This window comes from Xylona heveae (genome assembly GCF_001619985.1).
Source record: "Xylona heveae TC161 unplaced genomic scaffold L228scaffold_10, whole genome shotgun sequence".
Lineage (NCBI taxonomy): Eukaryota > Fungi > Ascomycota > Xylonomycetes > Xylonales > Xylonaceae > Xylona > Xylona heveae.
In genome coordinates this window covers 316435-331429 of record NW_017264202.1, presented here as the reverse complement: position 1 = coordinate 331429, position 14995 = coordinate 316435, and the positions used below count along the sequence as shown (strand labels likewise).

Below are 14995 nucleotides of genomic sequence, written 5' to 3'. Positions count from 1 at the left end.
CATCTCGTCATTTTTATTCATTTCATTTTAAAACAAAATGTCAAATAGTAGTCATATATGTCATTATCTATTGTGTATCAGTAATTTTTTGCACGATAAATGCATTGCGTGAAATACAGCAAATATATAAAAAAAAAGAAATATATCATGACTTCTTTGGAATAGAACCTCTCAAGCAAATCATGTATGCCGAGTCGCCGACAATACAGAGTATCAGCAACGACAATCCAACCCCTAGATCAGCAATTTTAAAAATGACAATGCTAAGACAAGTCAAGTTAATCAACTAAACACTAGACACTCTATGCACTCCCCGTCTATCATGCGAGCACCAAATATCGTCATCGCTTCGCAACCTTGCCGCGAGCTTGTACAGGTCCGTAATATCCAGCGCCACGATCGGGAAAAGCTCTTGAAGGAGAGACTCGACTGCTACCTTGAAGTAGCCTTTAAAGTCTTGTCCTGCAATGTCTTCTTCTTCTTCTTCTTCTTCCTCTTCTTGGTGAGTTGGCGGGTCAATGCATTCTTTGGATACGGCTACGACGTAGGGGATCTTGGCCCGTTTGGAGCGTGGCGCGGATGATGGCAGCGGTGACGTGAGTACCGAGTCTAATGATGCAGGAGTCACAGCTAGACAGATGGAGTTGTTTAAGCCGCGGGGGAGATGCATGTTCTTGTAGCGTCTGTTTTGGTTGGATCATGTTAGTTTTCTCCCTTCCCCCAAGTTTGCCAGTGTGTTATGTCGGATTTGACGAGGGGTGTGTAAGGTAGGTCCCAGAAATCCAATGAAATGGGGATTTCGTCGTATGGTGAGAATGGAAAGATGGACAAACTGATATACAAGGTTCGTCTTTTGTTGCATGTAACAGAACATGGGAATAAAAAGGTTAGGTGGAAACAAAGTTCTTGGAAGGATGAAGTAAATTTAATGAGCGCAAAAAAGAGAAGACAAATATTAATGAGATAATTGAAACAACGACGAAACTGGGGATAGGTCATGCGGAAAGAAAAAGCACGAAACGTAATCAAATCAGGGAAACCTACTCTGCGACTTGACCCATGGACGCACCGTCCAAGGATGGATCCGACACCCACTGAAATCGAATCAATCGAACGGCTTCATCTACACGAGGAGAGGTGCCTCGATGCCGTGAGGTCTCTTCATTAATGATTTCGTCCCAGCGCTGTCTAAATGCCGTCCAACGTTGCTGCTGCTCTTTGGCGTATCCCGTACATTGAAACACGACAAACCCCCATTCTTCCCACGGGTTTCCCTGGAACAATTTGTCGAGAACATTGATATACGGAGCGGTTAGTTCCTGCGCTAGTCGCTTTTCTTCGTCCGTCATTGGGACTTGTGGCACTTCTTGTTGCTGAGGTTGTTGTTGGGCAGTAGACTCGGCAGAAGCAGCAGCAGCAAGACGTGCTCTATATCGTCGACTCATTTCTTGCCGTGTTTCTTGGAGACCTTCTTCCCCGAGAGTAGCGCGGATGCCGTCAAACATGCCGAAGCGCTGCTCGTCGGGAAGAGTGAGTAGTTCGGCTGATGTGGCATTGAGTAGTCGCTCGCGATCCCACCCCGGAGGCCAGAATGAATCAGGTGAGGACATTGTGTTTAACAAGGGAGTTGGGTATTGGGGGTTTTCAATTGTGGTTATTTAATTATGGAGCGTTGCTTAGAATGGAGAAAAGGGAGGGACCTTTCGACTGTAAGAAATGGTTAAGGATCTGGCTACTGGTGTAAGATAGACAGGAAGAGAACGATAGAGAGGGTTGTGGGAAGAAGTGCAGGGGAAGTGTAGCAAGGATGACTACAATAACGTAATGTTTTGGTGGTGACACTGCGGAGAGGAAGTGGGGGCCAGGGTCCAAGGGGCAAACAGTGGGGTAAGCTCGGCAGAGGGAGAATAGCCGTATCTGCTGTATTGTAGTTATCACCCTTCGCTGGATTGGCCACTCTCCGTCTGTTTAGTTACAGATGTTGTATAGCCGTAAGTTAAGTAAACTCCACTCCGCTACGAGATAATTACGGTACTATTTCTACATAAAACTTCAGAATTAAATTTATTATGATAATTGAAATCACGATGCGATTCATTGAAAATAGATTATTAATAATATATAAGTGGAGAAGGAAAAAGCCACGGGTCTAACGTTTATAGTTGTAGATATTTTATGTGCTGATGCACCTCTGCTGACACTCGACTTACGCCCCCAACGCTCCTACACTCCTGTAACCCACCAGTGTCTCCAATCCCGATTGAATAATATAAAATAAAAAGAAAATAGCTAGAGAAACGAAAAGTACATGGTTATGACATGGTCACGGGGTATACCCGGCAAACAGGATATCCGCAGCTGATCAAAACGCTGGACGAGACAATATCTCGGCACGATACCCAAAGAGAAGATGTGACAGTGTCATCTTCATGCAAAGAAATGAATCTAAGGCTCCAGTTGGAAGGCAGCTTTGCGGTCGGCCTCATCCTCGGGTGAGTCCGAGGTGTCGAGCTCCTTGAGCTCTCCGTTGGCGACCTGATAGACGATACCGTGGAGCTGGAGGCCGCGCTCACGCACAGCATCGATAATGGCGGGGTTCTCCTTGAGCACCTGCACACCCTTGCGCACATTGAGCTCAACGAGCTTGAGCGCGGCCTCGGGCTGAGAGAGATCACGAAGGTCCTTGTTGTGCTGCATGCGCAACGAGCGCAGCGGGTGCAGCCATGTGTCGATGACGCCGAGCTTCTTGTTGCCCAGCGCAGCATTGACACCTCCGCACGAGGTGTGGCCGCAAATGACAACGTGCTTGACCTGGAGGTACACGACGGCGTACTCGATGACGGATTGCGCATTGACGTCGCCGGGGTGCAAAATGTTGGCAATGTTTCGGTGCACGAAAATGTCACCGGGCTTGAGACCCAGGACGGTCGTCTCGGGGATACGAGAGTCGGCGCATCCGATCCAGAGAATCTCGGGCTTTTGGCCAGATGCGAGCGACGGGAAGAGGTTGGGGTCCTCGGCCGCGGTGCGGTAAGCCCACGACTTGTTTTGCGCAAGGGCAAGATCAAAGACGTCTGGATTGCCGTGAGTCATGATGATGACGAGAGAGCGCAAACGCGAAGGAAAGGCAATCTGGAGCAAAGTTGTATCGGGAGTTGTGAAGAGGATTTTAGGGCAAGGGAAAAGTTGTAGAAGAAGGTAAATAACATGCCGGCTATGTACAGTTGCCGGAAGAAGGGAGGGGGGGGTGTGGATGACAAGCCAAGAAATAATAGCGCACGTTGCGCGTGCCGGACCAAAGGGGGAATGTGATAGATACATGCGAGGAGGAGGAAAAGGAAGCAGAAGAAGTTAGGGAAAAAAGGAACAACGTACCCTTGTTGCTCATCTTGATTGGCGGCGGCGGCGGCGGCGGCGGTGGTGTTCTCTGCGCAGTAGGTGTGCTGGACTGGTCAGACTGATTCGTCTTAACTTGCGTCACAGGAGATTGTTCCTTGACTCCTAATAAGCGTCGCAAGGAAGCTGGTGAAAGCTTGGTGAAGCTTCGCGAAGAGTGATAGCAGCGTATCGAGGAGGCTGTAGGTGATGAGAGAGATGAGACTGTTCCGCTGGCGGAGGATGTAGCGCAGCGACGAGTATAAGTGTGCAAAAGCCGATGATTGCTTTGTGCTACACAAGGTAGAGATACAGGATAGGTACAAGAAAAAGAAATTAATGACAGGGAAGGTGAGCAAGAAGAAGGAGAGGAAGAGGAAGAGGCGAGGGTGCGTCTATTATGTTGGTGGTGATGCAAAGCAGTGGTTATAGATCTCCGAGGGGTCAGAGCCCCGCCATCTGGTTGAAGACGGCGGAGACATCGGAGCTGGCGGGTCAGGGACTGTGATTGGGACTGCATCTGCCGCCAATGTCGTAGCTTGTCTAGATTGGCGGTAGTAGTAGTAGTAGTAGTAGTAGTGGTACGGACAAGTAGCCAAGTATAATTTGTCGCGCAAGAGAAAAAAGTCAAGAAAAAAAGCAACCAAGAAAAAAATCTTAGTTTGGACTAGACTGGTTGTTTGGCAGCTTTTGGGAAATCCGAAATTCCGATAGGCGTTGGGAAGGGGGAGGGAATACTACGTAGTCACTGTAATAGAGGGAAACGCGGGAATAATTAACTATGACACTATCTGCACTAAACTGTTGCTGTGGGAAATCACACTAACTTAGTCCTCTATCTTGGCCTCAACAGACGTGCTTGGTGTGAGCAAGATCCACGGAGTCCGTACAGTCACTCTAACTAACTAGCATGTTGGCAGCTCTCCGTCAGTTGTGTGGTGGGAGGCTGCTTATTAATCACGCGCAATTGGTCCTTCGGTCTAGGTATGATTTTCGCTTCTCTCGTGAAATGCAACAAAACACCGTGGCTCACCAATTGTTACCCTCCTCTCAAGTACCAAAGCACCTGTCCTTTTCTTTCTTTGTTTAGGCTAAACTCATGTCCAGACGCAACCACTCTTAAATGACCTGAAGGCTGATCTGGTGGAAGATGTCCATATCGTATTTGAGATGGTGACGGGAAACAGTACAAAAATAAGACATAACGGATGATTCTCCAATAGAAGAGAGAGACAGCTGGAAAAACAAAAAAAGCATGACGGGCGCCAGGACGATGCTGAGAAGATAAGAAAATTGCATTAACAATACCATGAAGCCGTAAACGAAACATATCGTAACGCTTTTTGCTGGGAAACTATGCTGAGACAGATGATACTGAAAAATGAACAAGAAAGGCGTTATTTGTACAAAAGTTCGGGGGTTATATCCATCGTAAGTGACACGAAATAGAAAGGGAGCAGCGGCTGGGATCAAATGGAACTGAAATAGAAAAAAGTCAAAAGCAGCAGGAAGAAAGTAAAGAAAAGACACTTGCGCCAACCAAGGCACTAAAGGAACAAAATACTTTTAAATGACATGAAAGGGAGAAAAACTAAGAAAGAGAACAAAAAGATGGACATCGCGCAATGCTGCCGACTAGAGATCATCTGACGACCAGAATCATTCTCCCCATTTCTTGGCAATCATACCATCAGGAGGACTGGTTTCGACCTTTTTCTTTCCAACTTCGGCCCAATTAGTGCTCAGCGCTGTCCCATTACTCTCTTGATAACTCTTCATCATTGCCCGTCGGGTATCAGGGTCGGCACTAGCATAAATCTTCTTGAAGAATGCATTGACGGGGTCTCCGCCATCATCGTCGTCGAGTTCATCCTCCGCTTCCTTGTTGTCTTTTGTATTTTCGCTACTCTCTGATTTCTTCGGCTTCTTGGAGAGCTCCGCAGCGACCTTGTCCCAGTCCTTGGGCCCACTGCGAGAAGAAGTTGGGTATGATGGGCCAAGAGATGGAACAGTACTCTGCGGAGCAGAAGCTGCGCCCGAAGCAGGCTTCCCAGGAGATGGTCGAGTGGGTAATGTGATATCAGCAGATCGGTCCAACGTAGAAGAGTCAAGCGAATGCCATTTGTGACCAGGAGCGGCCTTTTTGAGAATGATCTCAACTTTTGTCGACATGATTTTGTACGACGACGTCGCCGGGTCGATTGGTGCAAAGAGAGGGTCGAGTGAAAGGTCATACGTCGAGGAGCCGGGCAGCGGAAAGGATATCGTTAGCTGCAATTATTAGCTTGTGGCTTCAAGACGGACTGGGAGAGAAGTGAAGGGAGAGGAGTGTAGGGCAGCTGTTACTCACTGAACGAGCTTGAATATCTACTACTGCCTTATCCTTTGGCACACCCTTTGCCAGTAACGTCACGGTCACACTATCATTGGTTTGATACCAGTCGTGCCGAATCTTGCTAGCGGGTGTCGTGACGCCCTCAGGCTTGTTCTCTTGCTGCGATGGACCTGCGCCTGAAGAAATGTTCACTGATGTGCTGCCGCTCGTTGCGTTGTCCTCAAGCATCTTGGAAGATGGAATTTCTTTCACATCATTTGAGGGCGCATCAATACTAATATCCGGCACCTCAAGGCAGGTTGCGTGCCGTTTCTCGTCATCCTCTGGTAGCCCAGCCAGTTTTGACTTCACTTTACTGTCCCATATCGTCAAACTCTTCTCGTCCTTGTTCAATTTTCGCACAATATCAAAGCAGAAGCCTGCATCAGCCCAGAGCTCAAGACCAAATAAAGCTATTCCTCTGCGCAGCTGAGCCTGTGCAATCAATTCTCGCTTGCCCCGCTTGTGAGCGAGCACGGCCGCTTTCTCGGCATCTGACAGGGCAGAGTTGTAGTTTGCCGGTGACGAACGTTGATATGCAGTAGACCGCTTGATGTAGTAGTCTACAGCCATTGGATTAGTTTGAAGCGCAGCCGTGTATTGCTTGACTGCTTCAGCATATTCGCCCGCAGAGAGAGCAGCAGCGCCGCGAGCTGCTTGATTCATGTTGAGGAGTCTCAGCCGAGATAAAGCTATGAAGCAAGGGAGATATGGTTCAATATATTGAATTTACAGCTCTGCGATAGGAAATCAGGAATGAGAAGAATTATTTCAGAGCAAAGAAAACAGTGTGAAGCTGAAAAATGTAGGTCCAAGTCAACTGAAGGTTCTGGAACACAGTCGTGATGGCGCCGGGTAAGGAAAAGGTATGGCGGGGAGCTTTATCGATAAGGACTGTCGATCTCCTGAACCAGCGAGCAGGGCCCGCGAGAAACACCAGTGACGCCTCTACTTGCCTCCTTGGATTTCACAATATTGCAATCTATCACCCCGTGTTCTTAATGAAGATATTAGTCTATAATTAAATGTATATACCGGTAATATATGCTTAAGCGCTTTTTTTTTGCACGCGAAATTATGCTTTTACAAAATTTCAATATCGCCGAACCGCTCAATAAACATGCCCATGGCTTTAATAGGGAAGATGAACTTGTAGTTCGGGTATGAAATCATACTATCAACAGTGAGCATTTCTCCGTAAATTCGAAATCAAGGCCTCAGACTTACCAGCTCTTGTTGAAAACACCTTCAATATTTTCCTGAAGCCACTCGCCATTCGATTGCTGTCGACTCATAATCATCCGGATAGCTCTTTCAAGAGGTTCCCTTTCCGGGAACCCAGCTTCCATGAGAGCAATACAAGCCCAAGCGGTCTGTACGACTTGCGATCGAATCGAGGGAATATAGCTGCCAGTTTCGCAACTCTATGAAATGGGTCAGCCAAAATATTTCAGGCTAATCAATGAGGTCAAAAATGTACAAACCTTGTAAGACTCGCCCCAACCTCCGTCATCCATCTGGTTCAAGAGCAAAAAGCCACAAGCATTTCGTACTTTCTCGCTATTCATAAAATTCTCGCCGACGCTAGCCAAACTCTCCAGGGCAAACATGGTTGCGTAAGTAAAACAGATGCCCCAGCTACCATACCAGCTGCCGTCTTTGCGCTGGGCACGACGGATGTACTTGACGGCTCGTTCCTTGGACTTTTCAATCTCATTTCGACGATAATCAGGATAGTAGTTGGTGAAGATAGAAAACGCGGTGACAACGGCCGTCGTGCATTCGGGATAATCGTATTCGACCATGATACGGCCAAAGACCTCTGCCGCATTAAGATATTCCAGGTATTCGGAGCCTCGAGTAGGTTCATAAGAAGAAAAGCCGCCAGAAGCATTTTGCATCGTCAGCAAAGTGTCAATCGCGTCCTTCATTCGCTGCTCTGAGATTAGCTGGGGATATCCATTCGCCTTCTGCAACATCAAAACAGCCTTGAGAGCTTCAGATGTGCAGTCGCTGACGGTGTATCCTTGGTCTCTTGTACTAAAAGCCCAGGCACCCTTGCGGCGCTGACGATAACAGACGTCCTGCTTGGGGCAGTTTTCTCTGATCTGCTGGTCTTCCAAGAATTCCAATGCCTTTTCGAGCATTGGCTTCCACTTGGGATCCTTGGCGAGACCGGCATCCACCACGGCCTGAATTAGGAAAGAGGTGTCCCATGTTTGTACACCATTGGTGCCGTTCATGAGCATGCCTTCGTTCTTGACCCACAGGAAGTCGTGCATTCTCTCTCGATGACGGCGTACCGAGTAACTGTCTGGACCATCGTGAATGTAACAACACAGCAGATTCATCGGGCCATTAACAGGTCCGAGATTGGCGTAATCGGTATTCTCATCCTCCATCTTAATCAACTCATATGCCCAGTCTTCAGCCTTCTTGACCAAAGACTTGACTCGGATGAGTGGGTTCCAGATATTGACAAGACCCCAGTTAATCGTATTGAGTATCCATGTCTTGGGATGGAAGTTGTCGTGCTCAGAAATGCTATTGCGGTGGCTGGCAAAATTGATGCTGGAATATGATTGCGTGTAGATCTCCTCTCTTAGCTGTCGTGTCAACGGGTCAAGCGGAGCGGAGAACTTCTTTGAGTAGACAAAAGACATGGGCAGGAAGACTTGTCGCATGTGGATCCACCATCTCCATGGCGCAATTGGCGTCCAGTCAGGTAGTAGCCTAGCAAGTCAAACCCGTCAGGAATCTACTCAACAAATACGAGGAGTGACAAAGAAAGCTTACCAAAGCTCTGGAGGGACAGGATTGACTGCATCCCACTCGCAGACACCCAAAACGCTAAGCCAGAACTTGGCCCAGTGCGGACCATTGACAGCGCCTCCAAATCTGTGTAGGGTTGCCCGGGCCATGATCATCCTCGGATCATCTTCATCCGCACCCAGCAGTCTCAGTGTTACGTAGTTCATTGCTGTTCCAAAAACCGAGCTTTCGGCTTCGATATGTAATCCCCACCCTCCATCCTCCGGGTTCTGTCTTGCGAACAAGTAATTCTTGATTTCGGTCGAGTGCGACGCCGGGATTGGTGTACCAGTGACATACCAGGTAATGACCAGACCTGGCAGCAAAAACAACGGACCGCCGTATTCGCATGCCCAGTTTCCGGGGGGCAGTTGAAGTTTAGAAAAGAATGAGAGACCATTGTTAATTGACTGAGTCGGCTTCTTTGCGGGTTCAAGGGCTGGAAGATCCTATACAGTGATTGTCAAATGATGTTTGCTCCCAGCCTGCAGTCGTGGCAGTTCGACTTACAGTGTCCAGGCCCAGAAAGTATTTGTCAGAAATAGTCTGAGGCCATTCTTTCCGCTGCTCCTCTGTCTCTAGGTAGTGCCAAGTGTTTCTTCCACGCTCATCCCGTAGCCGCCAGCCACGGTAGTCTGTGATCTCAGAAGCTAAGAACGAAGCCAGGTTATCGGCAGGAGACTCATTGACAACGACGAAATCTTGATTGCCATTGGTCTCGCTGGCCGGCTCGACCGTCGCAGGTGGCTTTGAATCGGCCATTGTTGAATGAAGAGGAGGATGAAGTTGGAGAGAAATGAAGGAGCTCGAGGCGCTCACAAGTTGCAGCCTTGCGGGTGGAAATGTACCTGATTTTCCCGCTTCGCCGAGTCTCCGGTTGGTTCCACCGCAGTTGATTAATCTCGCAGCTTAGCTTACGGAGTAACTTATCGGGTTATTATTAAGGAAGTTCAACAGTTTAGCAGTCGCGCTGAATGGCTGCCTTGGCGGGAACTAAAGAAACCTTATTAGCGCACTGATCCGAAGGTCCAGTTGTTGTCTCCAAGAGAGAAACATCTTGCTCTTCTCAAAGCATACACCACAGTACATCACAAGAGACTGCCCTTACTGCCTAAGCTGATTAAAATGCATGACTGTTCCACAGACGGCTCGTTTGAGCCGATCGAATATGTCTGCGAGGAAGCAGAACGTCGCCTTGGACGACAAGACAGTGTAGCACAGAGAGAGCTTTTAGCTAGCAATGAACTCGTCATTTCTCAGATTGAAGCGATCATCAATACAATTCTGGATTCAATTCGCGGTGAGCGAAAAACACTCACCATACCGTTCAGATCAAGGGCAACGCACACAGTGCAGAAGTGGGTGCAATTAGTTGTTCAATGACCACTACGAGCTAAAATGAAACAGCATCAGCTTTCCCGGCCGGACATCGAAAGAAGCTTGGAAATTTAGTGATCACCCCCCTTCATAACACGCCAATGAACTTACTGATCTTTCCATGATGTGATAGCTGTGTTTGTCAAGATCCTCGATCTGATGCACCAAGCATTGGTGACAAGGACAATAACGACGAAACGGTGCGAGATGCTTTGTTTGATGGACCCAGTTAATTCTAATTATCGCAGAGATATCTTCTACAAGGACCCCAAATTATTCATCAAGCAGAGCGTTGTGGACCGCTTCATTGACGACCTGGCCTTCACTTTTCACGTCCCTCGAGCTGCGCTCAATGTGGTCGGACTGCCCTAAGATAGGAATTCCTATTGCACAATTGGCTGACCATTCCAACAAGAGTGCGGCAGCAAAGGGCCTCATGGTCGGATGTCTTATCGCCAAACAATCCAACGAGAGTGATATCAATGCCAGTTCGAATATAGAGGTCTAGATCCTGATCCGAAGTAAACTGTAGCAAGACTAAAAGGGACATGTTGACAAAGGGCGTGCTGATCCCCAACGTGCGAGACATTACTGACATTGACATTGCCCAACTCAGGTGGATTTTAGTGATTGAAAAGGAGGTGCGTTTATCTCAGCTGGAGCAGCCTTCTACAAGCCAGCTTAGCCAGCAACAGGCGACGTTTCGTTCATTGGCAAGCTCACAATTCTGGCGAAAGTGCCCTATAGGCTTGGGACTTTTAGTCACAGTCAGTTTCCTTGAACGTTCACCGATCCTCTCGTCCACACTTCTGCTAAAGCATTATTACTTGTAAGCACAGGCGAAAGGATATCCAGACATTCTCACTCGGTCATTTCTTTGCTATCTCCAGGACCATATAAACCTCCCAGGCCAGCTTGATCATCCAGCGAGGGCTTCTGTCCCCATTTACTGCTTGGTGGATTTTGATCCCGATGGCATAGCCATATATTCGACTTACAGATACGGATCAAAATCGCTCAGGCATGAGAATCCACACTTGCTGTGTCCAAACATCCACTGGATTGGCCTCCGCAGCAGTGATATCATGAGACCTGATCGAACAGGAGTGCCTTCTGACAATGATATTGCTTTAGCGGCAAATGAGGAGAAAACGTCTCAAACGCACGTTGAAAGAGGCTTGCTCCATTTAACCGCTAGAGATCGACGCAGAGCCAAAAGAATGCTTGAGTGGGATAACGCATCTTCCATGGGCTTGCCCAATGTTGCGAATTGCAACATCGCTTCTGGGCATGACAATGTCGAAGTTGAAGATGAGGCTACCGCTTGGAAAAGAGAGCTACAAGTGATGCTCATGCTGAATGTCAAGGCCGAAATTCAGATCCTCAGTGACCAGCAAATGAGTTTAGAAGCTTGGCTTGAAGAGAAATTGCTGGAAAATACTCCGCTGGTTTGAGATATTTGGCATTATCACTATTATCTGCATCTCTATAAGTTTTAAGAGAGCGTTGCGTGTGCTACGCTACAAGCGAATGTTTCGCATCGGAGATGCACAGAATCGGGGTTTCATGGCCGATCATTAGCATTATATCCAAGCATTTCTGCAGCGACGGAAGCTAGCTGAAAATAAACATAGAGTGATATCAAATGAAATGTCCTTCCGGCGTCCTTGCTCTACATTGCCTTTTTAACAATGCCAGTAATATCTACAAGCAAGCTTCTCAAGGCTAAGAGATTCGGAACGCTGTCTTCCAACAGTACAAATTGTAATCTTCCCAGACGAAAAAGAACGCCGAGGCCATCTCCCCATATATGCAATCGCGCGCCCCAATCATAAGCCCCAATTCCCCCAACCCTTGGGTCTGGTGTTTCCAAGAGGAGTTCAAGAATAATTACATCTCCATGGGTCATGCCCTGCCCCTTTCCCGCATTATTCCAATATGCCGATGCTTATCGTACACTCATCCTTTATAACCCCAACCCTCTCCGCACATTCTGTCGTACAAGCTCCTCGTACTCCTTCCGCCGCTCCCTCCACATCTTCGCTGCCTCAACATTTGCAGGACTCTCGTCGTTCGGTTCCGCCAGCATGCTCATGACGCTAATCAAAATCTTCTCCACGCTTTGAATCGGACTCCATCTCTCTGACGCGTGCTCATAATGATTCGGGTCGTCCCCTGGAGCATGAAGGATAGAAATGCAGACTAGACCGGAGGGATAGACTAGAATATAGCACAAGGTGTTAGCGGGACTGTATCGTCGACCTTTGTAGCATTAGCTGCAGAAAGAAGAAAGAAAGGAACAAAACGAGCGGCGCAACCTAAGGGCCTGAAAGTAGGTAGGCATGAAGAAGCCTTGTCGGTGTTCACATGTAGAAAGAGGGGTGAAGGAAAGGGGTACCGTTCGGATGCCACAAGTCACAAGTAAACTTCATAGTCGGTGGCGCGAGAGGATAATCCTTGGGAAACGTAAGAATGGCAGGGAATACGCCACCCTCGAATGGCGTGCCTTCGGGGCCTTGGATTAGAGCTTCCCATGAAAAAAGGTCGTCCTCATTCACCGGACCAGCCATGATGCCTTCTGGCGGGTCGTTGGTCAGGAGCCGGTACTCTTGAAAGAGACGCTTAGCTGCGACGGAGGCGCTCATTGTGTGGTTTGTGTTTATGTGCGTTCGGGGGTTACTATCGTATAGAAGAGGCGATACGTTGTCGCGGCTGAGGTGGAAGATTTGAGAGGCTGAAGCGTATGAAAGGTCAAATGCGAGGATACTGAGGCGGTGAAAGTATTACGGGGGTAAATCAAGTAATAATGTTTCTTGCGATGACTTGGGAATAACGACGGTGATGCTAGAAGATGAATATACCTTGGCGGTGATGTGGTGGGGTGGACTTTAGTGGTAGTTTAGGGAAACCTAGCGGGTGGCGGATGGTGACGAAGGCGGTGAGGGTGAGTTGGAACAGCGCCCGACTACAGAAAAGCATAATGTATAGGTGAAACACCGCTGAAGTTAATGAAGATATTTTGGTATTTTTTTTTATTTCTTTTTTAAAGAAGAAGACCTTTAGTATTAGAACATGGGTATATGAAACGCCAAAAGCTATATGACTATATGAATGTACGGAATTCGCGACTGCTTACTATACAAGGTGTTAAACGCCGTTGCCCATCCAGATACTCCTGTCCATCTTTTAAGCCACTGACCCAGATTTAGTGTATATATGCTTTTACGCGGTATTAAAACCAGTCACTCCAGTCGGATTCTCCGTCTCCACCCCCGCCGCCACTGCCACCAGAGGATCCATCTTGCCCGTTTTGCCAAGGATTCCATTCTCCCCAGACCTCTTCACCCTCTTGGGGGCCGTTAGGTGGACCCTGCGCTGGATCATAACCTTGCGGGGGCGGCTGCCCCTGATCGGACGTCGGAGAAGCATCGTCCGTGCTCTGACTGCTCGTGCCTCGCCTCATTGCTTCATAACCAGCCATAGTTCCAGCACCAGCAATAGCACCTTCGCCCATACCTGCGGCGCCTCTACCGGCATTGCCAATGGCACCTGCACCAGCTTCCGCAGCACCAACTTCTCCAGCGGCTCCAGCTGCACCGCCAGCTGCAGCCTCACCCCCACCCGGGAACCAGAGGGGCATGAAACCCATACCGCCGGCGCCTGAGTGACGGCTAAAATAGTCAAAGTCGATACTAACAGCCGTAGCAAGCATGATGGCTCGCTGATCAAGCGTCATGCCGGTAGCATTATGGTCATATCCTACTACCGAATTCTGACCCGTTTGCGAGATGAGATGGCGCGGTTCATCCGCCAGACCGGCAGCATCCATTCTTAAGGCATAGACGCCGGTATCAGTGAAGAATTCACGAGCAAAACCGGCAAAATTGCGATTGACGGAACCAATCAGACGAGAATCATGAGATTTTAAGGAGAAGTCCCAGGACAAAAACGGTTCATCGACGTAGGCGAACTGGGAAAATTCCCCGACATTAGGACCTTTCCCTGTACTTTGGTATTGTACAGGGTTTGAGAGAGGGAGGTCGCCTGCAGCTGGATGTGCAGCATTAGGTTGTTGAGCTCCGTCATCTTTTCGAAAGACAAACATATTATATTTCCGCCGCAGAGGCGCCCACTGTTGATGTGCCTCGCCAATGATTCTCATGTCCGAAAGAGCCAAGGGTGAAATTTGAGCTTGGGTTTGGTTGATCTCCGAGCTCAATGATCCCGGGCTTGAGCTTTGTACGGCCGTGGCTGGCGAATATGATGTTGTATTAGGTTCAAGAGGGTCATAAACACGAATACGGGAGTTGATCCAGGAGAAAGGACGGTGGAACTGTTTCTCGTCAGCTCATCTGTTTCCTCGCCTTACGCGAATAAACTCACCCTTAGAACCTCCTTCTCATGTTTGTCAAAAATGTGCGTTGTGAAGCTCCGATGGGTACGAAACCACTGCCGGGCCATCATGTTGCCCATTCCTAGTTCTTGCTCTGCCATGTATCCAATATGATTTCCCTGGGGATCCATGATGACATATTTGTTTGCTTGCTCAAATCCCCTAGATGTAATCAGTTCAATATACCCCGAAAATCATAACTTTCATTGAAGCGTACAGCATGACGTTCATGAATTCCAACTGCCTCTGCACTACAATGGCGGAATTAGCCAAAATCCCAACAGCCGGGTGGCGTTCGTTCAAGACACTATTCGGATCCTCTGGTATATGAACAGGAGACAGAAGCGAGTTCTCTTGTGCGCTTGCCGATCGAAGAGCTTCAGAGACCCCCTCCACTTTGGAGGGTTCTTCTTCTGGTGCATGCCCTGGTGCCTCATGCCGTGGTTGAATCGGGCGCCGTGATATTGGCGCTTGTCGTCGAATAGTATTCCGAGGCCCAGTAGGGCCTGAAGTGGCATAAAATGCCTTTGAAACCCGGGGAAGAGATTGCCTTATACGTGGTAGAAGCATTTTCCGTCGTTTAAATCGTGAGAAGCAATTCATTGACCGCTTCAAAACCTCCCAAAAACCATTGAAATGGTATTAAGGCCCTCGGGCATGAGTTT

At 48.3% G+C, this 14995-nt stretch overlaps 8 protein-coding genes across 8 annotated transcripts; 2 read left to right on the top strand and 6 right to left on the bottom strand.

Annotated features, from left to right (window-relative positions):
• Window positions 1–46: 46 nt before the first annotated feature.
• L228DRAFT_262923 (hypothetical protein) lies at window positions 47–1810 on the bottom strand. Its single transcript, XM_018334452.1, has 2 exons — window positions 1045–1810; window positions 47–683 (listed from the first exon to the last, which is right to left on the bottom strand). Exons 1-2 carry the CDS (start codon window positions 1608–1610, stop codon window positions 287–289), a joined length of 963 nt encoding a protein of 320 aa, XP_018185803.1. The 5' UTR covers window positions 1611–1810; the 3' UTR covers window positions 47–286.
• Window positions 1811–2090: 280 nt separating this feature from the next.
• L228DRAFT_223305 (putative carbonic anhydrase) lies at window positions 2091–3304 on the bottom strand. Its single transcript, XM_018330321.1, has one exon. It carries the CDS (start codon window positions 3091–3093, stop codon window positions 2446–2448), a length of 648 nt encoding a protein of 215 aa, XP_018185802.1. The 5' UTR covers window positions 3094–3304; the 3' UTR covers window positions 2091–2445.
• A 1565-nt stretch (window positions 3305–4869) lies between these two features.
• On the bottom strand, window positions 4870–6563 carry L228DRAFT_25013 (SGS-domain-containing protein). The gene is made up of 2 exons (XM_018333250.1): window positions 5726–6563; window positions 4870–5646 (listed from the first exon to the last, which is right to left on the bottom strand). The coding sequence occupies exons 1-2, from the start codon at window positions 6413–6415 to the stop codon at window positions 5035–5037; spliced, it is 1302 nt and encodes a 433-aa protein (XP_018185801.1). The 5' UTR covers window positions 6416–6563; the 3' UTR covers window positions 4870–5034.
• Window positions 6564–6737: 174 nt separating this feature from the next.
• L228DRAFT_249925 (oxidosqualene:lanosterol cyclase) lies at window positions 6738–9480 on the bottom strand. Its single transcript, XM_018333195.1, has 5 exons — window positions 9071–9480; window positions 8546–9009; window positions 7234–8482; window positions 6977–7173; window positions 6738–6923 (listed from the first exon to the last, which is right to left on the bottom strand). Exons 1-5 carry the CDS (start codon window positions 9320–9322, stop codon window positions 6833–6835), a joined length of 2253 nt encoding a protein of 750 aa, XP_018185800.1. The 5' UTR covers window positions 9323–9480; the 3' UTR covers window positions 6738–6832.
• A 586-nt stretch (window positions 9481–10066) lies between these two features.
• Window positions 10067–10309, top strand: L228DRAFT_213791 (hypothetical protein; the record flags this gene model as incomplete). Its single annotated transcript, XM_018330005.1, has 2 exons — window positions 10067–10137; window positions 10186–10309. Coding segments are annotated over 2 exons (195 nt in total), but the record flags the coding sequence as incomplete, so codon positions are not given.
• A 176-nt stretch (window positions 10310–10485) lies between these two features.
• L228DRAFT_262919 (DNA topoisomerase IV, alpha subunit) lies at window positions 10486–11391 on the top strand (the record flags this gene model as incomplete). Its single annotated transcript, XM_018334451.1, has 2 exons — window positions 10486–10578; window positions 10777–11391. The coding sequence occupies 2 exons, from the start codon at window positions 10486–10488 to the stop codon at window positions 11389–11391; spliced, it is 708 nt and encodes a 235-aa protein (XP_018185798.1).
• A 512-nt stretch (window positions 11392–11903) lies between these two features.
• Window positions 11904–12582, bottom strand: L228DRAFT_213883 (ubiquitin-conjugating enzyme; the record flags this gene model as incomplete). Its single annotated transcript, XM_018330010.1, has 2 exons — window positions 11904–12157; window positions 12336–12582. The coding sequence occupies 2 exons, from the start codon at window positions 12580–12582 to the stop codon at window positions 11904–11906; spliced, it is 501 nt and encodes a 166-aa protein (XP_018185797.1).
• Window positions 12583–13169: 587 nt separating this feature from the next.
• On the bottom strand, window positions 13170–14900 carry L228DRAFT_256738 (Scramblase-domain-containing protein; the record flags this gene model as incomplete). Its single annotated transcript, XM_018333940.1, has 4 exons — window positions 13170–13285; window positions 13325–14270; window positions 14321–14492; window positions 14548–14900. 4 exons carry the CDS (start codon window positions 14898–14900, stop codon window positions 13170–13172), a joined length of 1587 nt encoding a protein of 528 aa, XP_018185796.1.
• Between the last annotated feature and the right edge of the window lie 95 nt (window positions 14901–14995).

Excerpts from the sequence above, each read along its gene's own strand:
- L228DRAFT_262923 (XM_018334452.1), bottom strand. The coding sequence starts at position 1,610 with ATGTCCTCACCTGATTCATTCTGGCCTCCGGGGTGGGATCGCGAGCGA. Across the intron at positions 684-1,044 it reads TCCATGGGTCAAGTCGCAGA|ACGCTACAAGAACATGCATC; the intron begins GTAGGTTTCCCT and ends CAACCAAAACAG.
- L228DRAFT_223305 (XM_018330321.1), bottom strand. The coding sequence starts at position 3,093 with ATGACTCACGGCAATCCAGACGTCTTTGATCTTGCCCTTGCGCAAAAC.
- L228DRAFT_25013 (XM_018333250.1), bottom strand. The coding sequence starts at position 6,415 with ATGAATCAAGCAGCTCGCGGCGCTGCTGCTCTCTCTGCGGGCGAATAT. Across the intron at positions 5,647-5,725 it reads TAGATATTCAAGCTCGTTCA|CTAACGATATCCTTTCCGCT; the intron begins GTGAGTAACAGC and ends TAATAATTGCAG.
- L228DRAFT_249925 (XM_018333195.1), bottom strand. The coding sequence starts at position 9,322 with ATGGCCGATTCAAAGCCACCTGCGACGGTCGAGCCGGCCAGCGAGACC. Across the intron at positions 7,174-7,233 it reads GTTGGGGCGAGTCTTACAAG|AGTTGCGAAACTGGCAGCTA; the intron begins GTTTGTACATTT and ends CCCATTTCATAG. Across the intron at positions 6,924-6,976 it reads GGTGTTTTCAACAAGAGCTG|TATGATTTCATACCCGAACT; the intron begins GTAAGTCTGAGG and ends CACTGTTGATAG.